Below are 26,696 nucleotides of genomic sequence, written 5' to 3'. Positions count from 1 at the left end.
CTTGTCTTAATAGCTTCGAGCTGGATAACGGTCCTCCTTTGTGTTTCGACGTTTTTGTCACAGTGATTCCAGCTGCTTACTATTTTGACTGCCGATGTGTTCAGCGATCGATCTCGGTGTAGTTCTATTTCTTCAGCGTTGGTATTACACTGGCAGACTGCTCAGAAATAGGTGCAAAGGACCACCGATGGTACCCATATCTGAGCCATCTGCCAGTGTATACCAAACTGAAGAATAGAACCTACACCGAGATCGATCTGCTGTACCCGATCTGGCAGTCAAAATAGTAAGCAGCTGGAAAGTCACTGTGCAAAAACGGTCGACACACAAAAGGAGGACCGTTATCCAGCTCGGAAGACTAAGAGCGGGAGACAAAAAGCTGACGGAGCACATAAAATCAGATCCAAACATGACTGTAGCTCTGAAAAAAAAAACCAAAACATATCTCCAGAGCCACCAATGCACGGAACGAGAGTAGAAACTATAAATCCCGACATGAATGGGGCTCCGGGCCAGAGAAACCACTGAACTAGATTCCGACCACCATAATGTCGACCGAGAGCATAAAAGTAAGAAAGCGGCGGGGCAAGGAGAAGCCTGCAGTGAGCGCCTGCCGGAAAACAGAAATATCCAAAGAAAGCACCATGGAGACAGGACTGGGACCCATCCAAATCCAAAAGAACAAACACGGAAAGTGCAAGTGTCTGGGCCAACTTAGCACTACTCAAATGTGAGATTAACAACAACCTCCAAGGACAAAAGACCTGCAAGAAAATAAATACATATAGATAGATACAGAAAGAGAGCCAAAGGAGAAGAAGGGCTCTGCAAATGGCTAAGAATATCTGGATCTGAGGTAAGGGAGCCCTGAACGATCAGAACGGGCAAGGATGGAGATATGGCTGGTAAGGAAGGACCTAAATCTAAGGTAAACTGCCTAAGGTTATGAGCCCTAGCGCCCAAAGCATCCGCCACCGAATTACCCTCCCGGGTATATATGCGAGATTGAACCATACGTCCCCTCAAGAGAACCAAAACTCCTCGACACAATGTGATCTAACCCCCAACGACACTGACGAGAGCGGAGGATCTGAATAGAAATCTGAGAATCAACCTCGATCCAAAGAGGGAAAAGAACAGATCAGAACAAAGGTAAGACCCCTCCAGACCGCCCAGAGTTCCGCTCGGATAGTAGACCCAGCTCCAATGAAACTCACTGAACGATAGCAAGACCCGCCCAGAATGATCACCGAACGACGCCACCAACCGAGGAATCCCCAGGATTCCCTCTCGAACTCCCATCCATCAGTTAAAACAACCAGACGGCGGCCGAAGCCAACGAACAATCGCCGTCCGATGATATCTGTAGAAGCAAACTGAAAATCCCCAGCGGATCGCGGCCACTGGAAATAACCCACCCAATGCTTGGTTTGACAGTACCGCAGAATGGGCGAGGGCGGTAAGGTAAGACAAGATTGGAACTTCCACCGTCTCTCCAGAAATGGAGAGCTGGCGGTGCTTCGCATCATTCCGAGCCGTCCAGAGAAACCACAAATAATGAAAGGGAGAAACTCCCTCACATGGCCCCCTGAGCCCAGACCAGATCCCGCTTCCAGGCACTAAGGAATAACCGGAAATCCTCGGGTTCAGGGATACGAACCCCAAAGACAGCACCAAAAAAATGCCAACAGGACGAGCCACCGGGCTGCGAAATAAACACATGCGTGAATGTCTCAACATATCACAACACTGACAACGAGACGCCCAACGCAAAGCCACGGCGCTGAAGCACCTCATCAACTGGGAGCCACATGATGCCCAAAATCTCCAAAGAAAGAATGACATCGTAGGCCTCAACCAGGCTACCCCAACAGGGGCGATTAAAACAGAGATTGGGGCGCGCAACGGATCAACTCCCAAGCGGACTTGACAGAAAAATCACCATCGGAGCTATGGATCCATCGAGCCCGAATCCAACTCTCCCGAAAGAATCGGGACCATCACAATCTGCTCCGCAAAGGAAGGAGCAACAACTGAACAAAGAAGGTCAAAATCCCGGTTCCCTCCGAAAAGAAAATGGGAAACCCGGGCACCACGATCCCCACAGACCTCAGTCTGACTGGACAGGGGAACATCCCTGAACCAACAATCATCCCAAAAAGAAACATCTCCATGGCCAACACCGCCAGCGAATACCCACTCTCCGCACGAGGCCTGATCTGGAGCAAACGGCCCCAAGTGGGAGAGATAAAACCACGAAGAGAAACACAATCTGGGTGCGCCCAGAGACAATATTTCCTCATCAAAAATTTTGCCCAGAGGGAAGATCCCTGCCTGAACCGAAAACCACAGTTTTATGGAGAAGCTATCCACGAGATCTTTTAATCTCGCGAAGCCAAGACCCCCCTCTTCCACGGGGAGGCAAGCCCAGAGACCAGCGAGCCCAGTGCCATTTCTTCTCCAAGGCCTGGACCCAAAGGGAAGGCATTAAAAGGCTCTCTCGAGTTTCTCCATGACAGCCAACGGAGGCTGGACAACCTGAAACAAATATATGGGCTCGAGAGGAGCACGCTACGAATGAGGGTCATGCGGTCCCGGTGAAAGAGTACGAATCTCCCAACCCTCAGCCGCCTCCTAACAGAATGTAAGAGGGGCTCAAAAAGAGGACACGACCTATTTGCCTCGAAATAAGGGAACTCCGAGGTACTTGATCGGCAGATGACCCTCCGCAAAGCCAGGAGTGATACGCAAAAGTCTAGAGCGAAGGCGCTCAGGCATCGCGGAGGTAAAATCAGGGAATCTTGACAGCATTCAACATCTGTCCGACACAGTTCTCGTAGTGATGCAGGAAAGTCTAAAAGACGCTGCATCCCACGAGACCCACCATTGGCAAAAATAATGATATCATCAGCATATGCCAGGTGGGAAACCAAAGATCACAACTAGAACGGTACCTAATATCAGGATGACGCAAGTAGAGCCGGTCAAGGCCACGCGAAGATACTCCGCCCCTAAAATGAAGAGAGGGGAGACATGGATCTCCCTGCCGGAGGCCCTGGTAGAACCGAAAACCCCGAGAGGAACCATTGATATTACGGAGAACTGACATGAGAAATACAGGCCGAGACCAAGCCACAACCGCTCAGAGAAAACCAAAAATGACGCAAAACATCAAAAGGAAAGGCCATTGGACCCGATCCTAGGCCTTAGCCATATCCAACTTCAAATAACATTACCACCGCGATTGGGGAGGTGGGACATGAGTGAGCTCCTGAGCAAGGAGGATGTTATCAGAAATCATCCGCCGGAACAAAAACCACTCTGATTCAAAGAAATGAGTCTCTCGCCACAGCCCGCAGACGAGAGTACAACAACTTAGAAATGATTTTGTTCGTGACATTACAGAGGCTGATCGGACGGAATCCGACAAGCCGAGCACCCTCGACTTTTGGGATCAAAGTAATCGTGGTGGCTTTGTAAAGCTCTGAGGCAGGGAGAGCCTCTGAAAAAATCCAAAAACCGCATCCAACACATCTGTGAACTATCTCCCAGCAATGCTGGAAAACGCTGAAGGAAACCATCACGGGCCTGCCACACTGTCAGGAGAACTGGAGGAAAAGTCGCACGCACCTCCTCAAGGGAGGGGGGTGGCAGTTAATCCCATAATTCTCCTCATCAGAATCACCGGAGGAAACCCCGAAAAATCGGGACAATCACAGCACAAGGGATCCCCAGTGAGTAATGCTTGTGAAAAAAAAACCGAGGCACCCGACTGCTGAATCATATCAGGCGACGTCAGGCAAACCCCATCATCCCATATGCGGAAATCTTATTAGCCACACGCTTCTTCTTACCATGTTATGAAAAGAGTTTGGTGTTCCGCTCACCATCCTCAAGCCAGTTGCATGCAGCTTTTGTTTCCAAAATCCGCCTCCATGGCGGTGGACAGAGCAGATCCGCATTCCGATCGGACAGGGCCAGTCAATTCGAATCTGAAGGATCGGCCTCACAAGCAAGCTCAGCAGAACGAACTTCACTCTCAGCCTCGGTGATTTTATCGAGAGATGTTACCAACAAAAACCTCCCGATTCACCACTTGAGGTGATTCTTAAGACGCTTCAACTTGACAAAAAGACGCGTCCTTGCCATCAGACTGCAGCAAATTCCATTGAGCCTAACAGTCTGCAAAAAACCATGATGCTGAAGCCACATACGCTGGAAGCGAAACGAGCTCGGCCACGGCGGAAAAACCGGAGCGGTGACCCAAAAGCGGACATGTGTCAGAAACTGTACGGGGAAGATGTTCAACTCGAATGCTGAATGTGCAAATGATCTCCCCAATCAACGGAAAACCATAACCCTGTCCACCGCTTCCAAATGGTCTTATTCGTCCAAGTGAACGAGACCCCTCAAAACCCAGCATCAATCACCCAGAATCCATAATGAAGTGTTGAACTCCTCCATGGGTAGCAACCTACCACCACGGGTGCCCAAACCACTCAGACGCATCCGACAACATGAAACTCCCCCCACCAACCAAGACCCAGAACGCTTGACTGAAGCAGGGAAGACAGAGATCACGACGCTCACTTACCACATCGGGCTACACAAAAGAACAAAAAACAGATGTGGGCAAAAAGGAGAACAGAATCCTAAGGAAGAGGAACTGGATGACAAAAACAACACTCAGCCTGCCACTCAGCAGCAAAAACAACAACCCAATGTGACCAGAAGATTTGAAATGACCCGAGGAAAACACCAGACTGACGCGAGTTCATAAATTCTGATCTAAATTGATCATCGGCTCCAAACAGTCAAAACCTTAATCTGTTTCTTCCTTAACAAAAGCATGAAGCCTCTGTTGGGACTCCGAACCCCGAGCAGTCCCCGGATATTCGATTAGGAAATTCATGATGAACGGCAGCAGGAAATGCCCGATCGCTTCCTGAGCGACCCAGAGAGATCATCCCTCCCCTCTTTTTCTTAAATCTGGCATATCTGAATCCAGGTGCGTCCTCAGACGCACGACATCACCTGGTTCAGAATGTCTATCACAACCCTGGTCACGATCCTCAACAAGTCTCTCACAGACAACCCTCTCCAGCAACAGGATAACCTGCCTATCACCAATGAGTGAACAAAGAAAGAAGACGCATCACAGGGGCACGGAGGGCCAGAAGGTATCGACTGACAACTTGATTCTCCAACAGATCACGGGTTCCGAGAAAACACCGTGTCAATACAGCATGCGGAGACCCCAAAAACTCCGCACAATCCCACAAAAGGAGGTGACTCCTATCCTCCAAAACTTTAGCCCCAGACCTGGGCTGACACCACCACCTAAGCCAACGGGAGGAGGAGGAGGAGGGGAAACAACCAACGGGGGTGACACAAACCAAACAGAACCCAAAACCGGATGATCAAGCTCCAAGAAGGGACCACGGTGTTTCAACACCCACCTCCCCCAAATGGGGCCACTCACAGAAGTGGAACCAACTAACACAGTACGAATCAAAAGTCTGCGCCTCCTGCTGCCAAGGAGAAAGGACATCAAAAGCATTAGACAGTAACTTTTCAACATGTGAAGGCCCTGCCCTGTAGGGGGAAGGGAACAGCTCAGTAGGTGGAGCACGACGCGCAGGCCGTCTCCTTCTACGACGCTTAGGACCCAAAAAAGTCTCAGAATTGGGGTCCTGAGGACCCTGGACATCACCAGGAATGACACCCTCCTGGGTGACTGACCGAAGCAGTCGTCTGAGACGCGGGACTGGACCAAAAGGCTTAGGCGGGTCGGCCGAGGGTTCTTGCCATGTGAGTAACAAACATCGTCGCATGGTCCCAGCATTTGCAATCAGTGCAACTAGGCCGGCGATCCTCTCGTACACAAACCTCAATCTCTTGGGTTGTGATCACCCAGCCCACCCAAATGTGCTTAAACGGGAGCTCCAACACATTAATTTCAACCCACACACGAGCAAAGGCCCCACGAGACACCTCAGCGTGTGTGATCATCAACTTTGACAGGCTTACCCAAGAGCTTGGCAATAGCACAAAAGGCTTTTTTTCTCATATAAATGCAAGGGTAATTCCGGAAGTCGAGCCCAAACTGGCGCAATGGAGACTCCGCTTGAAACTTGAATTCTGGTGTCCATTTAGAAAAAAACGGAGATACCAAGTGAGCCCACCCATCATACTACCACGCGCCCAAACGCCGTGCGTAATCCTCTTCACAAGAGAGTTGTAATGACCATGAAACCCGGGGCTAAAAATTTCAAATGCGGTCTTACCAAACCAACTTGCCCAAGGCAACAGCTATCATCGATTGGGACCACGACCGATTTCCCAGAAATTTTACCCCCAGTGCCAAATTTAAATGGCTCAATAAGGGATGAAATTACCTTATCTCCGGAATAGAATACCCGGCTTGCCATCCAAAAAAGAAGCTCAAGAATCTCTCCATCGGTTGAGAACATCATCACAGCTATTCTTCACCATACGAGGAGACGGGGGAGCCAACCCGTCCTTAAAGACACCATGAGGAGAAACAACTTCGAACTTACATTGAACCGCCAGAGAGTAGTACCAGGTTTGACTGCCTAGTTGACCCACTGCACTTGACTAGGGACCCTACCGATGTTGACTCGGCCGTTACACCCGGACCACCACCGAGGGCCGGCGACGAAGCGGTGACATGAACCGGAGTCGGAACCAGCCGACCCGGCGGCGGAGGGGTGAAACTCGGTGAACACAGTATGTCGGAAACGGTGAACAATCGGAATTTGGGCGTTTCCGATTGCGAACCTGAAACCAGAAATGAAGGACACCGGTGTTGCCCATGACAGGGGGAGTAAAACGCCCATGGAGGAATTGAGAACGGAAGTCGCGACGCCGGAGGAGAATTGAGCAAAGAAGATGTCGCTATCGGTGAACATGACTGAAAATCGTAGATCTGAAATTGCCGTGCATCCGAACGGCGTTGGGGCTGTTGTTGTAACCAGAGGCGAATGATCGTCTGGCTGGAGGGGATTCAAGATCGGGGTTCCATTTGCACCGGGGTTGCCGGGGTGGGCCGGGAAGGAAATGAGAAGAAAAACCAGTCGGCGCAGAGTGTGAACAGTGCCGCCGAGGAAGAAAATCAAAGAAGGCGGCGGCTGTGTGTGGTGAATATTCCGGTCGCGCATGGGTACCACTAGAAAGCGACTAAAAACCGATTCAGAGGAAGTAGTAGCTCCGGTGCGGGAAGAGCAGCGGCTGCCGCGGCGAAGAAGAAAGAAAAACAGGCGAGGATTTCGATCGGCCAAAGGGGGACGTTGCCGGAGTCCAACGGGGCTGAGATTTTGGTATGTTGGTCGGCGAGAGTTGTGGCTCCTTCTATTGCGGAGCAGATTATGTTGGTCCCGATTCTTTCGGGAGAGGTGGATTCGGCTCGTTGGATCCATAGCTCCGATGGTGCTTTTTCAGTCAAGTCCGCTTGGGAGTTGATCCGTTTGCGCGCCCCGATCTCTGATATTAATCGGCCCTGTTGGGGTAGTTGGTTGAGGCCTACGATGTCATTCTTTATTTGGAGATTTTGGCATCAGTGGCTCCCAGTTGATGAGGTGCTTCAGCGCCGTGGCTTTGCGTTAGCGTCTCTTGTCAGTGTTGTGATATGTCTGAGACATTCACACATGTTGTTTGTTCGCAGCCCGGTGGGCTCGCCATGTTTGGCATTTTTTGGCGCTGTCTTTGGGGTTCGTATCCCTGACACTGAGGATTTCAGGTTATTCCTTAGTGCGTGGAAGAGGGATCTGGTCTGGGCTCCAGGGGGCCATGTGAGGGAGTTTCTCCCTTTCATTATTTTGTGGTTTCTCTGGACTGCTCGGAATGATGCGAAGCACCGCCAGCTTTCCATTTCTGGAGAGACGGTGAAGTTCCAGATCTTGTCATACCTGCGCCTCGCCCATTCTGCGCGTACTGTCAAACCCAAGCATTGGGTGGGTTTTTTCCAGGTGGCGCGATCGCTGGGGATTTTAGTTTGCTTACTACAGATATCATCGGACGGCGATTGTTCGTTGGCTTCGGCCGCCGTCTGGTTGTTTTAAGCTGAATGTGGATGGGAGTTCGAGAGGGAATCCTGGGGATTCCTCGGTTGGTGGCGTCGTTCGTGATCATTCTGGGCGGGTCTTGCTATCGTTCAGTGAGTTCATTGGAGCTGGGTCTACTATCCGAGCGGAACTCTGGGCGGTCTGGAGGGGTCTTATCCTTTGTTCTGATCTTTCTCTTTTCCCTCTTTGGATCGAGGTTGATTCACAGATTTCTATTCAGATCCTCCGCTCTCGTCATGTCGTTGGGGGTTAGATCACATTGTGTCGAGGATTTTGGTTCTCTTGAGGGGGCGTATGGTTCATATCTCGCATATATACCGGAGGGTAATTCGGTGGCGGATGCTTTGGCGGCTAGGGCCAATGACCTTAGCAGTTTACCTTAGATGTTAGGTCCTTCCTTACCCAGCCACATCTCCATCCTTGCCCGTTCTGATCGTTCAGGACTCCCTTACCTCAGATCCAGATATTCTTAGCCATTTGCAGCCCCTTCGTCCTTTTGGATCTCTTTCTGTATCTATATATATGTATTTATTTTTCTTGCAGGTTTTTTGTCCTTGGAGGTTGTTTTTTCTCTCACATTTGAGCAGTGCAAGTTGGGCCAGACACTTGCACTTTCCGTGTTTGTTTCCTTTGGTTTTGGATGGGTCACCGTTTTGTCTCCGTCGGTGTTTCCTTTGGATTATTTCTGTTTTCCGGCAGGCGCTCACTGCAGGCTTCTCCTTGCCCGCCGCTCTCTTACTTTTATGCTCTCTGGTCGACATTTATGGTGGTTCTGGATGATTCTATTTCAGTGGTTTCTCTGGCCCGGAGCCTCATTCATGTCGGGATTTATATAGTTTCTACTCTCGTTCCGTGCATTGGTGGCTCTGGATGATATGGTTTGGTTGCTTTTATTTCAGAGCTACAGTCATGTTTGGATTTCTGATTTTATGTGCTCCGTCAGCTATCTCCCTCTCCTTAGGTCTTCGAGCTTTACTGACTTGAGCTGGATTATGGTCCTCCTTTTGTGTTTCGACCGTTTTTGCACAGTGACTTTCCAGCTGCTTACTATTTTGACTGCCAGATCGGGTACAGCAGATCGATCTCGGTGTAGGTTATATTCTTCAGTTTGGTATTACACTGGCAGATGGCTCAGATATGGGTACCATCGGTGGTCTTTTGCACCTATTTCTGAGCCGGATCTCTACTGCTTAGATAGATTTCGTTTTATTTCCATGTATTTAGCGTTGCTTTCTTGATCTTCATATGTATTTATGCGCTTTACCTAGGGATTAGCTTTTGGCTCATTTACTTGCCACCCTAGATTTTGTTTTTGTGTGTTGTGTAGTAGCTTTTCGAGAGGTCTTGGTATAGTCCCCCTCTCGTTAGGTTTTATGTTGTATCTTGTTTTGATGATATATTACAGGTAGGGGTCTGCCTAACCCCCCCGCTTACGGCGGTGTTTTATTAAAAAAAAAAAAAAAAAAACCCTAAACCCTAAACCCTAACCCCCTAACCCTGTTAAACTCCTAACCCTACACCCCTAACCCTAACCCTAACCCCTAAACCCTAACCCCTAAACCCTCAAACCCTAAACCATAACCCTAACCTAACCCTAACCCTAAACCCGTAAACCGACCCTAAACCCTAACCCTAAACCCTTAACCTAACCCTAAACCCTAAACCTAAACCCTAACCCTAAACCCTAAACCCTAAAACCCTAAACCCTAAACCATTTTTGCCCCCAAAAAATTTTCTCTGAAAAAACACACAGTAAAACGTGAGAAAAAACACACTAATCCCGTCACTATTCACGCCTCACCTGCCGCCATGCCGCCGCCGCCGGATCCCGGCCGGCGACCACCCCCATTCGAACCGCCTCCCCTCGCCGACCAACATACCAAAATCTCAGACCCGTTGGACTCCGACAACGTCCCCGATTTTGCCGATCGAATCTCGCCTGTTTTTCTTTCTTCTTCGCCGCCGGCAGCCGCTGCTCTTCCCGGCACCGGAGCTACTTCTCCTGAATCGGTTTTTAGTCAGCTTTCTAGTGGTACCCATGCGCGACCGGAATATTCACCACAGCCGCCGCCTTCTTTGATTTCTTCCTCGGCGGCACTGTTCACCTCTGCGCCGACTGGTTTTCTTCATTTTCCGGCCACCTCCGGCAACCTCGGTGCAAATGGAACCCCGATCTTGAATCCCCTCAGCCAGACGATCATTTCGCCTCTGGTTACAGCCCCAACGCCGTTCGTATGCGACGGCAATTCAGATCTACGATTTTCAGTCACTGTTCACCGATAGCGACATCTTCTTTGCTCCATTCCTCCGGCGTCGCGACTCCGTTTCTCAATTCCCCATGGCGTTTACTCCCCCTGTCATGGGCAACATTCCGGTGTCTTCAATTTCTGGTGTCAGTTCGGCAATCGGAAACGCCCAAATTCCGATTTGTTCACCGTTTCCGACTACTGTGTTCACCGAGTTCACCCCTCCGCCGCCCGGTTCTGCTGGTTCCGACTCCGGTTTCATGTTCACCGCTTCGTCGCCGGCCCTCGGTGGTGGTCCGGTGGGTACGGGCGAGTCAACTCGGTAGGGTCTCCTAGTCAAGGCAGTGGGTCAACTCGGCAGTTCAAACCTGGTACTTCTGCGGTCAATGTAAGTTCGAAAGTTGTTTCTCCTCATGTGTCTTTTAAGACGTTGTTGGCTCCCCCGTCTCCTCGTACGGTGAAGAATAGCTTTGATGATGTTCTCAACTCGATGGAGGAGATTCTTGAGCCTTCTTTTTTGGATGGCAAGCCGGGTATTCTATTCCCGGATAAGGTAATTTCATCCCTTATTGAGCCATTTAAATTTGCACTGGTGGGTAAAATTTCTGGGAATCGGTCTGTGGTCCCCAATTCGATGATAGCTGTTGCCTTTGGCAAAGTTGGTTTGGTAAGACCGTTCAATTTGAAATTTTTACCCCGGGGTTTCATGGTCATTACACTCTCTTGTGAAGAGGATTACGCACGGCTTTGGGCGCGTGGTAGTATGATGGTTGGCTCACTTGGTATCCGTTTTTCTAAATGGACACCAGAATTCAAGTTTCAAGCGGAGTCTCCAGTTGCGCCAGTTTGGGCTCGACTTCCGGAATTACCCTTGCATTTATATGAGAAAAAAAGCCTTTGTGCTATTGCCAAGCTCTTGGGTAAGCCTATCAAAGTTGATGATCACACAGCTGAGGTGTCTCGTGGGGCCTTTGCTCGTGTGTGTGTGGAAATTAATGTGTTGGAGCCTCCCGTTAAGCACATTTGGGTGGGCTGGGGTGATCACACCCAAGAGATTGAGGTTGTGTACGAGAGGATCCCGGCCTATTGCACTGATTGCAAAATGCTGGGACATGCGACGAGTGTTTGTTACTCACATGGCAAGAACCCTCGGCCGACCCGGCCTAAGCCTTTTGGTCCAGTCCCTCCGTCTCAGACGACTGCTTCGGGTCAGTCACCCCAGGAGGGTGTCATTCCTGGTGATGTCCAGGGTCCTCAGGACCCCAATTCTGAGACTTTTTTTGGTCCTAAGCGTCGTAGAAGGAGACGGCCTGCGCGTCGTGCTCCACCTACTGCTGTTCCCCCTACAGGGCAGGGTCCTTCACTGTTGAAAAGTACTTCGAATGCTTTTGATGTCCTTTCTCCTTGGCAGCAGGAGGCGCAGACTTTTGATTCTACTGTGTTAGTTGGTTCCACTTCTGTGAGTGGGCCCCATTTGGGGGAGGTGGGTGTTGATAATCACCGGTGGTCCTCCTTTGGAGCTTGATCCATCCGGGGGTATGGGTTCTGTTGGTTTGTGTTCACCCACCGTTGTTGTTTCCCCGTTGGCTTTAGGTGGTGTGTCAGCCCAGTCTGGGGCTAAAGTTTTGGAGGATGAGGATGTCACTCCTTTTGTGGATTGTGCGGAGGTTTTGGGGTCTCCGCATGCTGGTATTGACACGGTGTTTTCTGAACCCGTGATCTGTTTGGAGAATCATAGTTGTCAGTCGATACCTTCTGGCCCTCCGTCCCCTGCTGATGCTTCTTCTTTGTTCACTCAGTTGGTTGATAGGCAGGGTTCTCCTGTTGCTGAGAGGGTTGTCTGTGAGAGACTTGTTGAGGATCTTGACCAGGGTTTTGATAGACATTCTGAACCAGGTGATGGTCGTGCGTCTGAGGACGGCATCCTGGATTCAGATATGCCAGATGTTAAGAAAAAGAGGGGGAGGGATGATCTCTCTGGGTCGCTCAGGAAGCGATCGGGCATTTCTGCTGCCCGTTCATCATGAATTTCCTAATCTGGAATATCCGGGGACTCCGGGGTTCGGAGTCCCAACAGAGGCTTCATGCTTTTGTTAAGGAGAAACAGATTAAGGTTTTGACTGTTTTGGAGCCGATGATCGATTTAGATCAGAGATTTATGACTCGTCGTCTTGGTTTTTCTCGGGTCATTTCAAATCTTTCTGGTCACATTTGGGTGTTTTTTGCTGCTGATGTGCAGGCTGAGTGTGTTTTTGATCATGCTCAGTTCCTTCACATTAAGATTTCTGCTCCTTTTTTGCCCACATCTGTTTTTTGTTCTTTTGTTTATGCCCGATGTGATTATATTGAGCGTCGTGATCTCTGGTCTTCCCTGCTTCACGTCAAGCCTGTTCTGGGTCCTTGGCTGGTTGGTGGGGATTTCAATGTTGTTCGTGATGCGTCTGAGTGTTTGGGCACCCGTGGTGGTAGGTTGCTACCCATGGAGGAGTTCAACACTTTCATTATGGATTCTGGTTTGATTGATGCTGGTTTTGAGGGGTCTTCGTTCACTTGGACGAATAAGACCATTTGGAAGCGGTTGGACAGGGTTATGGTTTCCGTTGATTGGGGAGATCATTTCAGCTCCATTCGAGTTGAACATCTTCCCCGTACAGTTTCTGACCACTGTCCGCTTTTGGTCACCGCTCCGGTTTTCGCCCGTGGGCCGAGCTCGTTTCGCTTCCAGCGTATGTGGCTTCGGCATCATGGTTTTTTGCAGACTGTTAGGCTCAATTGGTATTTGCCTTGCAGTCAGAGCGGTATGTACGCGTCTTTTTGTCAAGTTGAAGCGTCTTAAGAATCACCTCAAGTGGTGGAATCGGGATGTTTTTGGTAACATCTTTGATAAAATCACCGAGGCTGAGAGTGCAGTTCGTTCTGCTGAGCTTGTTTGTGAGGCCGATCCTTCAGATTCGAATTGGACTGCCCTGTCCGATCGGAATGCGGATCTGGCTCGTGTCACCGCCATGGAGGCGGATTTTTGGAAACAAAAAGCTGCATGCAACTGGCTTGAGGATGGTGAGCGGAACACCAAACTCTTTCATAACATGGTTAAGAAGAAGCGTGTGGCTAATAAGATTTTCCGCATATGGGATGATGGGGTTTGCCTGACGTCGCCTGATATGATTCAGCAGTCGGGTGCCTCGTTTTTTCAGCACTTACTCACTGGGGATCCCTTTGTGCTTGATTGTCCCGATTTTTCGGGGTTTCCTTCGGTGATTTCTGATGAGGAGAATTATGGGATTACTGCCACCCCCTCCCTTGAGGAGGTGCGTGCGACTGTTTTCTCCATTTCTCCTGACAGTGTGGCAGGCCCTGATGGTTTCTCTTCAGCGTTTTTCCAGCATTGCTGGGAGATAGTTCATCAGGATGTGTTGGATGCGGTTTTGGATTTTTTCAGAGGCTCTCCTCTGCCTCAGAGCTTTACAGCCACCACGATTACTTTGATCCCAAAAGTCGAGGGTGCTCGGGCTTGGTCGGATTTCCGTCCGATCAGCCTCTGTAATGTCACGAACAAAATCATTTCTAAGTTGTTGTACTCTCGTCTGCGGGCTGTGGCGGAGAGACTCATTTCTTTGAATCAGAGTGGTTTTGTTCCGGGGCGGATGATTTCTGATAACATCCTCCTTGCTCAGGAGCTCACTCATTGTCTCACTCTCCCCAATCGTGGTGGTAATGTTATTTTGAAGTTGGATATGGCTAAGGCCTATGATCGGGTCCAATGGCCTTTCCTTTTTGATGTTTTGCGTCATTTTGGTTTCTCTGAGCAGGTTGTGGCTTTGGTCTCGGCCTGTATTTCTCATTGTCATTTCTCCGTTAATATCAATGGTTCTCTCTCGGGGTTTTTCGGTTCTACCAGGGGCCTCCGGCAGGGAGATCCATTGTCTCCCCTTCTCTTCATTTTAGGGGCGGAGTATCTTTCGCGTGGCCTTGACCGGCTCTACTTGCGTCATCCTGATATTAGGTACCGTTCTAGTTGTGATCTTTTGGTTTCCCACCTGGCATATGCTGATGATATCATTATTTTTGCCAATGGTGGGTCTCGTGGGATGCAGCGTCTTTTAGACTTTCTGCATCACTACGAGAACTGTTCGGGACAGATGGTGAATGCTGTCAAGAGTTCCCTGATTTTACCTCCGCGATGCTCTGAGCGCCTTCGCTCTAGACTTTTGCGTATCACTGGCTTTGCGGAGGGTCATCTGCCGATCAAGTACCTCGGAGTTCCCTTATTTCGAGGCAATAGGTCGTGTTCTCTTTTTGAGCCCCTCTTACAGTCTGTTAGGAGGCGGCTGGAGGGTTGGGAGATTCGTACTCTTTCACCGGGGAGCCGCATGACCCTCATTCGTAGCGTGCTCCTCTCGATGCCCATATATTTGTTTCAGGTTGTCCAGCCTCCGTTGGCTGTCATGGAGAAACTCGAGAGAGCCTTTAATGCCTTCCTTTGGGGGTCCAGGCCCTTGGAGAAGAAATGGCACTGGGCTCGCTGGTCTCGGGCTTGCCTCCCCGTGGAAGAGGGGGGTCTTGGCTTCCGGAGATTGAAAGATCTCGTGGATAGCTTCTCCATAAAACTGTGGTTTCGGTTCAGGCAGGGATCTTCCCTCTGGGCCAAATTTTTGATGAGGAAATATTGTCTCTTGGCGCACCCAGCTTGTGTTTCTTCTCGTGGTTTTATCTCTCCCACTTGGCGGCGTTTGCTCCAGATCAGGCCTCGTGCGGAGAGTGGTATTCGCTGGCGTGTTGGCCATGGAGATGTTTCTTTTTGGGATGATTGTTGGTTCAGGGATGTTCCCCTGTCCAGTCAGACTGAGGTCTGTGGGGATCGTGGTGCCCGGGTTTCCCATTTTCTTTCGGAGGGAACCTGGGATTTTGACCTTCTTTGTTCAGTTGTTGCTCCTTCCTTTGCGGAGCAGATTGTGATGGTCCCGATTCTTTCGGGAGAGTTGGATTCGGCTCGATGGATCCATAGCTCCGATGGTGATTTTTCTGTCAAGTCCGCTTGGGAGTTGATCCGTTTGCGCGCCCCGATCTCTGGTTTTAATCGCCCCTGTTGGGGTAGCTGGTTGAGGCCTACGATGTCATTCTTTCTTTGGAGATTTTGGCATCAGTGGCTCCCAGTTGATGAGGTGCTTCAGCGCCGTGGCTTTGCGTTGGCGTCTCGTTGTCAGTGTTGTGATATGTCTGAGACATTCACGCATGTGTTTATTCGCAGCCCGGTGGCTCGTCCTGTTTGGCATTTTTTTGGTGCTGTCTTTGGGGTTCGTATCCCTGACACCGAGGATTTCCGGTTATTCCTTAGTGCCTGGAAGCGGGATCTGGTCTGGGCTTCAGGGGGCCATGTGAGGGAGTTTCTCCCTTTCATTATTTTGTGGTTTCTCTGGACGGCTCGGAATGATGCGAAGCACCGCCAGCTCTCCATTTCTGGAGAGACGGTGAAGTTCCAGATCTTGTCTTACCTGCGCCTCGCCCATTCTGCGCGTACTGTCAAATCCAAGCATTGGGTGGGTTATTTCCAGGTGGCGCGATCGCTGGGGATTTCAGTTTGCTTCTACAGATATCATCGGACGGCGATTGTTCGTTGGCTTCGGCCGCCGTCTGGTTGTTTTAAGCTGAATGTGGATGGGAGTTCGAGAGGGAATCCTGGGGATTCCTCGGTTGGTGGCGTCGTTCGTGATCATTCTGGGCGGGTCTTGCTATCGTTCAGTGAGTTCATTGGAGCTGGGTCTACTATCCGAGCGGAACTCTGGGCGGTCTGGAGGGGTCTTATCCTTTGTTCTGATCTTTCTCTTTTCCCTCTTTGGATCGAGGTTGATTCTCAGATTTCTATTCAGATCCTCCGCTCTCGTCAGTGTCGTTGGGGGTTAGATCACATTGTGTCGAGGATTTTGGTTCTCTTGAGGGGGCGTATGGTTCATATCTCGCATATATACCGGGAGGGTAATTCGGTGGCGGATGCTTTGGCGGCTAGGGCTCATAACCTTAGGCAGTTTACCTTAGATTTAGGTCCTTCCTTACCCAGCCATATCTCCATCCTTGCCCGTTCTGATCGTTCAGGGCTCCCTTACCTCAGATCCAGATATTCTTAGCCATTTGCAGCCCCTTCTTCCTTTTGGCTCTCTTTCTGTATCTATCTATATGTATTTATTTTTCTTGCAGGTCTTTTGTCCTTGGAGGTTGTTCTTTATCTCACATTTGAGCAGTGCTAGTTGGCCCAGACACTTGCACTTTCCGTGGTTTGTTCTTTTGGATTTGGATGGGTCCCAGTCCTGTCTCCGTCGGTGCTTTTCTTTGGATTATTTCTGTTTTCCGGCAGGCGCTCACTGCAGGCTTCTCCTTGCCCGCCGCTTTCTTACTTTTATGCTCTCTGGTCGACATTTATGGTGGTTCTGGATGATCTATTTCAGTGGTTTCTCTGGCCCGGAGCCCCATTCATGTCGGGATTTATATAGTTTCTACTCTCGTTCCGTGCATTGGTGGCTCTGGATGATCTGTTTTGGTTGCTTTTTATTTCAGAGCTACAGTCATGTTTGGATCTCTGATTTTATGTGCTCCGTCAGCTTTTTCCCTCTCCTTAGGTCTTCGAGCTTCACTGACTTGAGCTGGATTACGGTCCTCCTTTTGTGTTTCGACCGTTTTTGCACAGTGACTTTCCAGCTGCTTACTATTTTGACTGCCAGATCGGGTACAGCAGATCGATCTCGGTGTAGGTTATATTCTTCAGTTTGGTATTACACTGGCAGATGGCTCAGATATGGGTACCATCGGTGGTCTTTTGCACCTATTTCTGAGCCGGATCTCTACTGCTTAGATAGATTTCGTTTTATTTCCATGTATTTAGCGTTGCTTCTTGATCTTCATATGTTTTATGCGCTTTACCTAGGGATTAGCTTTTGGCTTCATTTACTTGCCACCCTAGATTTCTGTTTTTTGTGTGTTGTGTAGTAGCTTTTCGAGAGGTCTTGGTATAGTCCCCCTCTCGTTAGGTTTTATGTTGTATCTTTGTTTTGATGATATATACAGGTAGGGGTCTGCCTAACCCCCCCGCTTCCGGCGGTGTTTTATAAAAAAAAAAAAAAAAAAAAAAAAAACCCTAAACCCTAAACCCTAAACCCTAAACCCTAAACCCCTAAACCCTAAACCCTAAACCCTAAACCAAACCAGACCCATTTGACCCCAAAAAATTTTCTCTCAAAAAACACACAGTAAAAGGTGCGAAAAAAAACACACTAAATCGTCACTATTCACGCCCTCACCACGCGCCATGCCGCCGCCACGGATTCCGGCGGCCAACCACCCCACCTGAACCGCCACCTCACGTCGACCCCCACCTGCCAAATTTTCAGACCAAAGGACTCGGAACCATCTTTTTTCCGGACTGAATCGCGCGCTTGGTCTCTTGTTTCTTCGGCGCCGGTCTCTGCACTTCACGGCGCCGGACATGGACCCCACTCGAATCGTCTCTTCAGACGAAGCTTTTCCTTCACTTCCACGCCGTCTGCCTCCGCCGTCACAGGAGCTATCACCGATTTCATCCTCGTCCGTAATTCACTGCGCAGGCGGAAGTTATTTCGTCGATTCCGGCTGATTCCGACCACCTCTGTTCACATGGGCTCCCGATCTGTTAATCCTCCCTTGGAGACGAAGCTTTTTGCACATGAATCAGATCCACGGTGTTCGCATCGGCCGGCAATTTTAGATCTAAGCTTCCAACGTCGGACGCGCTGTTCACGTCTCCTTCATCTTCAAATTCCGGCGCCGTCCCGGCGAATTTTTTCAATTCCTCTTCACATCATGATCGTCCAGTCATGGGTCGTGTTTTGCCTCCTTCAATTTCCGGTTTCCGGCCACCGGTCGGAAACCCCCAATTTCTAGGGCAAACTCGATTTTACTCGCACCCTTTGGTTCAATCAACCCCTCTTCCGGCCGGTTCTAGTGGATTGAAGACCGGTTCCGTGATCTCCTCGCCGTCGCCGATCTTTGGTACATCTCCGGTGGTCAACTCGCCGGTCAACTCGGGCGGGTCAACTCAGCGAGTTGACCGAGTCAACTCAGCGGTCAACAACTCGGGTATGACTTCTAAATCTGATTCTCGTGCGACTAAGACGTTTCCGGTGTCATTTAGGGATGCTCTGGCCCCTACTTCCCCTCGCTCGGGGAAAAATGGCTTTGGAGATGTCGTGAATGCTATGGAAGAAATGCCCCCACCGACTCTCAAGGATGGGAAACTGGGTATTTTTTTCCCGGATGAGGTAATGTCTTCCCTGATCGAGCCTTTTAAGTTTTCTTTAGTCGGGAAGATTTCTGGTAATAGATCCTTAGTCCCAAATTCGGAAATTTCTAAGGCATTTGCTCGTTTAGGATTGAAGCGATCTTTTGATTTGAGGTTTTTGCCACGGGGTTTTCTGATCCTCTCACTTCATTGTGAGGAGGATTATGCGTTTTTTTGGACGCGTGGGCAGATGATGGTGGGACCTCTCGGGATCCGTTTCTCCAAATGGACCCCGGAATTCAATCTACAGGAAGAATCTCCCATCGCCCCTGTTTGGGTGCGTCTCCCGGGTTTGCCCATTCACCTGTTCAACAAGAAAAGTCTTTTTGCCCTTGCTAAGATTTTGGGCAACCCGGTGAAAATGGATGACTTTACTGCTGACTCCTCTCGGAGCGCTTTTGCTCGAGTCTGTGTGGAGTTGAATGTGTTGGAACCACCCGTTAAGCAAATTTGGGTGGGTTGGGGTGATCATACCCAGGAGATTGATGTTGTGTATGAGAAAATACCTGGGTATTGCTTGGATTGCAAGATGTTGGGTCATTCGACCGACGTTTGCTATTCTCATGGTAAAAATCCTAAACCTGCTCGATCCAAGCCTGCTGATCGAGATCCTCCTCAGCCAGAGGCCCCTCCTGCTCCGGCACCTCCTCAGGGTGCCGTTCCTGTCATTGTCCCGGGACCACAGCCCCAGCTTCATGTCAATGGCCACGGTCCCCGACGTAGACAGCGACGGAGGCCTGTTCGTCAGGCTCTCCCGAGGGATGATCCTCTTGCGTCGAACTCTTTTGGAGTTCTTTCCCATTTGCATGAGACAGAGGTCGGCTCTGAGGAGCTTGGATTAGGTGTTCCTGATCCCTCTGTAGTTTTGAGTTCTCATCAGGAGGCCCCTATTCCTGACCGCCCTGAGGTCACGGTGGCTGATGACGATGAGAGTGTCCCTTTTGTGGACTGCGTGGATGACCTTGGGTCTCCACGCCCGGATGTGGTGACTGTGTTTGTCCCCCCGGAGGCTTGTGTTGAAAATCATAGCAGTCACTCGGTCCCATCTTTTCCTGCATCCCCTGCTGATGCCACTTCTATGCTGGACGAGTTGATTGCTCGACAGGGACCCCCTACTCTCGAGATGACCCCCAGTCACATGTCGGCTGATGATCCTGATCAGGATTTTGATCGACATTCTGTGTCTGGAGTTAGCTGTGGGTCCGAGTGTAGTATTTTGGACACTGACATGTCCAACCCCAGAAAAAGACCTCAGGATGATGGTCGGCGATCGCATAAAAAGCGATCGGGTCCTTCTTCCACCCGTTCCCCATGAATTGTTTGATCTGGAATATCCGGGGACTTCGGAGTTCGGAGTCCCAGCAGAGGCTTCATGCCTTTGTGAAGGAGAAACAGGTTAAGGTTTTGGCTGTTTTGGAGCCCATGATTGATCTGGATCCGAGATTCATGACTCGCCGTTTGGGGTTTTCTGGAGTCATTTCTAATCTCTCCGGTCATATTTGGGTATTTTTTGCTGCTGATGTGAGGGCGGAGTGTGTTTTTGATCATGCTCAGTTCCTTCACATCAGAGTCTCTGCCTCTTTCTTACCGACAGAGATATTTTGTTCTTTTGTCTATGCTAGATGTGATTATGTCCAGCGTAGGGATCTTTGGGCTTCTTTGCTTTTGGTTAAGCCTGTTTTGGGTCCCTGGCTGGTTGGGGGCGATTTTAATGTCGTCAGGGATGCGTCTGAGTGCTTGGGCTCCCGTGGTGGTAGGTTGCTACCCATGGAGGAGTTCAACAATTTTATTATTGATTCTGGTCTTATCGATGCTGGTTTTGAGGGGTCTTCGTTCACTTGGACGAATAAGACCATTTGGAAGCGGTTGGACAGGGTCTTGGTTTCTGTTGATTGGGGAGATCATTTCAGCTCGATTCGGGTTGAGCATCTCGCCCGTACTGTCTCGGATCACTGTCCGCTTTTGGTTACCGCTCCTGTTTTTGCCCGTGGGCCGAGCTCGTTTCGCTTCCAGCGAATGTGGGTTAGGCACCATGGTTTTTTGCAGACTGTGAGGCTTAATTGGAATCTGCCATGCAGTCTGAGCGGCATGCCTCGGCTTTTTGCCAAGATGAAGCGTCTCAAGCATCACCTCCGGTGGTGGAATCGGGATGTTTTTGGTAACATCTTTGATAGACTCACTGAGGCTGAGAGGGCTGTTCGTTCAGCTGAGGATGTCTGTGAGGCCGACCCTTCTGACGCGAATTGGACTTCCCTGTCCGATCGCAATGAGGATCTGGCTCGTATCACCGCCATGGAGGCGGATTTTTGGAAACAAAAAGCGGCTTGCCATTGGCTTGAGGATGGTGAGCGGAACACCAGACTCTTCCATAATATGGTGAGGAAAAAGCGTGTGGCGAATAAAATTTTCCGCATATGGGAGAATGGGGTTTGCCTGACGTCTCAGGATTTGATTCAGCAGTCGGGAGCCTTATTTTTCCAGGATCTGCTTACCGGGGAGCCCTCTGCGCTCGATTGCCCTGATTTTTCGGGTTTTCCCTCGGTTATCTCTGCTGTGGAGAATGACGGTATTGCTGCGATTCCCTCTTTGGAGGAGGTCCGCGCGACCGTCTTCTCTATCCACCCTGATAGTGTTGCTGGCCCTGATGGCTTTTCTTCGGCGTTCTTTCAGCATTGCTGGGAGATTGTCCATCAGGACGTTTTTGGTGCTGTTCTTGATTTTTTCCAGGGTTCTCCTATGCCTCAGGGCTTTACCGCCACCACGATCACTCTTATTCCCAAAGTCGAGGGTGCACGCGCTTGGTCGGACTTCCGTCCGATCAGTCTGTGTAATGTCACGAACAAAATCATCTCGAAGCTGTTGTACTCTCGGTTGAGGGATGTGGTGGAGAGACTTGTTTCCCCGAATCAGAGTGGCTTCGTTCCGGGTCGGATGATCTCTGATAATATCCTCCTTGCCCAGGAGCTCACTCACAGCATTACTCTCCCCTCTCGTGGTGGTAATGTCATCTTGAAGTTGGATATGGCCAAGGCCTATGATAGGGTCCAGTGGCATTTCCTATTTGACGTTATGAGACATTTTGGTTTTTCAGAGCGTGTTGTGGCTTTGGTCTCGGCCTGTATTTCCCATTGTCATTTCTCTGTGAACATCAATGGCTCTCTCTCGGGGTTTTTTGGTTCCACCAGAGGCCTCCGGCAGGGCGATCCATTGTCTCCCCTTCTCTTCGTTTTGGGGGCGGAGTATCTCTCTCGTGGCCTTGACCGACTCTACCTGCAGCATCCTGCGCTTAGGTATCGTTCTGATTGTGATATTCTGATTTCCCACCTGGCTTATGCTGATGATGTCATTATTTTTGCCAGTGGTGGGTCTCGTGGTATGCAGCGCCTTGTCGATTTTCTGCATCACTACGAGAACTGTTCGGGGCAGCGTGTGAATGCTGCCAAGAGTTCTTTGATTTTGCCTCCGAGGTGCTCTGAGCGCCTCCGCTCCCGGATTCTGCGCATCACCGGGTTCGCCGAGGGCCATCTGCCCCTCAAGTACCTCGGAGTTCCCCTTTATCGGGGTAATCGCACATGCTCCCTTTTTGAGCCCCTCCTACAGTCTGTTCGTAGGAAGTTAGAGGGTTGGGAGACTCGGACCCTCTCCCCGGGTAGCCGCATGACCCTGATACGTAGCGTGCTCCTCTCCATGCCGATTTATCTGTTTCAGGTGGTTCAGCCACCTCTGGCGGTCATGGAGAAGCTTGAGCGGGCCTTCAATGCCTTCCTCTGGGGGTCGAGACCCTTGGAAAAGAAGTGGCACTGGGCCCGGTGGTCCCGGGCTTGCCTCCCCGTACTTGAGGGGGGCCTTGGATTCCGCAGATTGAAAGATCTCGTGGAATGTTTCTCTATTAAATTATGGTTCAGATTTCGGCAGGGATCCTCTCTTTGGGCGAGATTCCTTCTACGGAAGTATTGCCGGCTGGATGCTCCGGCCTGTGTCCCCGCCCGTGCTTCCATTTCCCCCATTTGGCGTCGTCTCCTCAGGATCCGCCCTCGCGCGGAGCCTGGCATTCGCTGGCGAGTTGGTCTCGGAGATGTTTCCTTTTGGGATGACACTTGGTTTGGGGACGTTCCTTTGTCCTCCCGGTGTGTGGTCCGCGGGGGCCGTGATGTTCGGGTCTCTCATTTTCTGTCTGAGGGGTCCTGGGATTTTGATCGCCTTTGTGCGGTTGTTGCTCCTTCGGTTGCCGAGGAGATTGTTTTGATTCCTGTTCTTTCGGGAGACCCTGATCTGGCACGATGGATCCATAGCTCCGATGGTGCTTTCTCTGTGAGATCTGCTTGGGAGCTGATCCGTCAGCGTGCTCCGTCTTCCGATATATTCCGCCCGTGCTGGGGGAGTTGGTTGAGGCCTACCATGTCGTTCTTCCTTTGGAGATTCTGGCATCAGTGGCTCCCTGTTGATGAGGTGCTCCAGCGCCGGGGATTTTGCATTAGCCTCGAGATGTCAGTGTTGTGATATGTCTGAGACATTCACACACATATTCATTAGCAGCCCGGTTGCTCGGTCTGTCTGGCACTTCTTTGGCGCCGTGTTTCGGGTTCGTATTCCCGACACTGAGGATTTCAGTTTGTTCCTCAGTGCGTGGAAGAGAGATTTGGTCTGGTCCCGGGGGGGCCATGTGCGGGAGTTTCTCCCCTGCATCGTTCTGTGGTTCCTCTGGACTGCGCGGAACGATGCGAAGCACCGTCACCTCCCTGTTTCTGGGGAGACGGTGAAGTATCAGATTTTGTATTACTTGCGTCTTGCCCACTCTGCGCGTACTGTCAAGCCCAGACATTGGCTGGGTGTGTTTCAGGTGGCGAGATTGCTGGGTATTTCGGTTGCTCTCCACAGATTCCATAGGACGGCGATTGTTCGCTGGCTGCGACCGCCGTCCGGGTGCTTCAAGCTTAATGTGGATGGGAGCTCGCGTGGTATTTCTGGGGATTCCTCTGCTGGTGGTGTTGTTCGGGATGATTCCGGGAGGGTTGTGCTCTCATTCAGCGAGTTCATCGGAGCTGGGTCTTCTCTTCGGGCTGAGCTTTGGGCGGTTTGGAGGGGTCTTCTCCTTTGTTCTGATCATTCTTTTTTCCCTCTTTGGATCGAGCTTGATTCTCTGACTTCTATTCAGCTCATTCGTTCCCGTCGATGTTGCTGGGGTCTTGATCACATTGTATCCAGGATTCTGGTCCTTTTGAGGGGGCGGTCTGTTCATATTTCGCATATATTCCGGGAGGGTAATTCGGTGGCGGATGCGTTGGCGGCGAGGGCCCATACCCTTAGGCACTTTACCTTAGAGTTAGGTCCCTCCCTCCCTAGGCACATTTCCATACTTGCACGTTCGGATACCTCCGGACTTCCCTACCTGAGATATAGATGTTCTTAGCTGTTTGCAGCCCTTCCCTTCACTTGGATCCATTTCTTCTGACTTTCTATCTATATATATATATATGTTTATTTTTTCTTTGCAGGTACTGTTCTTTTGGGGGGTTCTCTTCTCCCTAGTCTTGCCAGTCTGGTGTGAGTGGGTCCAAACACTCGCACACTACATGTTTGGTCTCCTAGGGATTGGGTGGGCTCTTGCACTTACCCTATTGGTGCTTTTCTTTGGCCCTCTCATATTCCCTGGAGCGCTATTTCTGTTTGTGGCTCTCTTTGGTCCATTTCTCGCTCCTGGCGGGCGCTTACTGCAGGTTCTCCTTGCCCGCCGTATCAGTTCTTTTACAGGAGTTTACTGGATGTCGTGGTGGTTCCAGGGATTATTTCCGGCCGACCCTCTTCATTGTTATGACACCTTCGTCAGATTTATACTTCAGATGCTGGATCCTTTTTGTCCTGGCTGGATTGCGATCTTCATTTTGCCCTTTTATCGTCATTGGACAGTGATTTCCTGGCCAGATCTTATGATCACTGCTGGGATTCATACAGTTACCTGGTCTCAGATTAGCGTCGTTCTGACAGACCGGCTTCTTCAGGGTGATGGTTCAGAGATGAGAGCTTCTTCATGGATTCCGCACTCATCTTACAGTTATCATTTGATCTTCTCGGCGTGTTGCCACTTAGTGCTGCTCGTATTTGATTAGTTTCTGGCGCACTTTTTGCCGTAGTCTAGGGTTATTTTGTTTACGTCTTTATGTCCCTAGGCTACTTTGTCTTTATGTTTCCACTGCTTTAGCCTTTTCGAGGAGGTCTTGGTGTAGTCCCCCTCCTCTTTTAGGTTTTCTTTCTGTTGTTACTTTTTATTTTGTGGATATATACAGGTAGGGGTCTGCCTAACCCCCCCGCATCCGGCGGTGTTTTCCGGTAAAAAAAAAAAAAAAAAAAAAAAAAAAAAAAAAACCCTAAACCCTAAACCCTAAACCCTAAACCCCTAAACCCCTAAAACCCTAAACCCTAAACCAAAAAAAACCCATTTGACCCCAAAAAATTTTCTCTCAAAAAACACACAGTAAAATGTGCGAAAAAACACACTAAAATTCGACACTATTCACGCCCTAGCCACTGCCATGCCGCCGCCGCCGGATCCCGGCCGGCCAACCACACCATCTGAACCGCCTCATCACGGCGACCAACATATCCAAAAATCAGACCATTCCATGCCCGATTGCCTCCCCAAATCGCCGATTGAAATCTCGAAAATTCCGGCCATTTTCTCGCCAACTTCATCCACCGTTCCGATCGACGAAACAAATATACCACTAGATTCGCCTCTTCAAGGCGACCTTTGTGCTAAAAATTCAGGTCGATCGGAAACCATTTGCCCCTCCGATTTTAGCTCCAAAGTCGCGACGGCACTGTTCACTGCGTCGCCTTTCACGTTTCAGTCTACGGCGTCCGATTCCGGTCACCTTTGTTCAAACGGGACCCCGATCTGGAAAGCCCACTCACAGACGATTCCAATGACACCTGAATTAGCCCGAACGGTGTTCTCCTCCGGCGTTAATTTCAGATCTACGATTCCCGCCGTGGACGCGCAGCACACGTCCCACTCTTCTTCTGATTCCGGCGTCGTCCCGGCGAATTTTTTCAATCAAACTTCACCAATTGATCGTCTGGACATGGGTAAGAGCCCTGTATCTTCAATTTCTAAAAAATCGATCGTGATCGGAAACGCCCAAATTTCAATTTCCCCTCAATTTCCGGCTACTGTTCATTCCGATTTGACCCCTCCGCCGTCCGGTTCTGCTCCGGTTGGTACCGGTTCTGTGCTCATCACGCCGGCGCCGTCCCACGGTGGTAATTTGGCCGGAAAGTCAACGGTCAACGGTCAACGATCAACGGTCAACAACTCGGGTACGGCTTCTAAATCTGACCCTCGTGCGAAAAAGACGTTTCCAATCTCATTTAGGGATGCTCTGGCTCCTAATTCCCCTCGTTCGGGGAAGAATGGCTTTGGAGATGTCGTCAATGCTATGGAAGAAATGCCCCCACCGACTCTTAAGGATGGGAAACCGGGTATTTTCTTCCCGGATGAGGTAATGTCTTCTTTGACCGAGCCTTTTAAGTTTTCTTTAGTTGGGAAGATTTCTGGTAATAGATCCTTAGTCCCAAACTCGGAAATTTCTGCGGTTTTTGCTCGTTTGGGATTGAAGCGATCTTTTGATTTGAGGTTTTTGCCTCGGGGTTTTCTGATCCTCTCACTTCATTGTGAGGAGGATTATGCATTTTTTTGGACGCGTGGGCAGATGATGGTGGGACCTCTCGGGATCCGTTTCTCCAAATGGACCCCGGAATTCAATCTACAGGAAGAATCTCCCATTGCCCCTGTTTGGGTGCGTCTCCCGGGTTTGCCTATTCACCTGTTTAACAAGAAAAGTCTTTTTGCCCTTGCTAAGATTTTGGGCAACCCGGTGAAAATGGATGACTTTACTGCTGAATCATCTCGAGGCGCTTTTGCTCGAGTCTGTGTGGAGTTGAATGTGTTGGAACCACCCGTTAAGCAAATTTGGGTGGGCTGGGGTGATCATACCCAGGAGATTGATGTTGTTTATGAGAAAATCCCTGGGTATTGCTTGGATTGCAAAATGTTGGGTCATT

General features: G+C 50.1%; 1 protein-coding gene across 1 annotated transcript; it reads left to right on the top strand.

Annotated features, from left to right (window-relative positions):
- The first annotated feature begins 12,353 nt into the window (after window positions 1–12,353).
- On the top strand, window positions 12,354–16,760 carry LOC140820749 (uncharacterized). Its single transcript, XM_073181098.1, has 4 exons — window positions 12,354–13,056; window positions 13,121–16,369; window positions 16,523–16,539; window positions 16,680–16,760. The coding sequence occupies exons 1-4, from the start codon at window positions 12,354–12,356 to the stop codon at window positions 16,758–16,760; spliced, it is 4,050 nt and encodes a 1,349-aa protein (XP_073037199.1).
- Window positions 16,761–26,696: the final 9,936 nt, after the last annotated feature.

This window comes from Primulina eburnea, unplaced genomic scaffold (genome assembly GCF_022965805.1).
Source record: "Primulina eburnea isolate SZY01 unplaced genomic scaffold, ASM2296580v1 ctg1415_ERROPOS9300000, whole genome shotgun sequence".
Classification (NCBI taxonomy): domain Eukaryota; kingdom Viridiplantae; phylum Streptophyta; class Magnoliopsida; order Lamiales; family Gesneriaceae; genus Primulina; species Primulina eburnea.
This window is presented reverse-complemented; position numbering and strand designations above follow the sequence as displayed.

Coding starts and splice junctions, on each gene's coding strand:
- LOC140820749 (XM_073181098.1), top strand. CDS start 12,354: ATGAATTTCCTAATCTGGAATATCCGGGGACTCCGGGGTTCGGAGTCC. Junction 13,057..13,120: donor GAGCTCGTTTCGCTTCCAGC/GTATGTGGCTTC, acceptor TTTGCCTTGCAG/TCAGAGCGGTATGTACGCGT.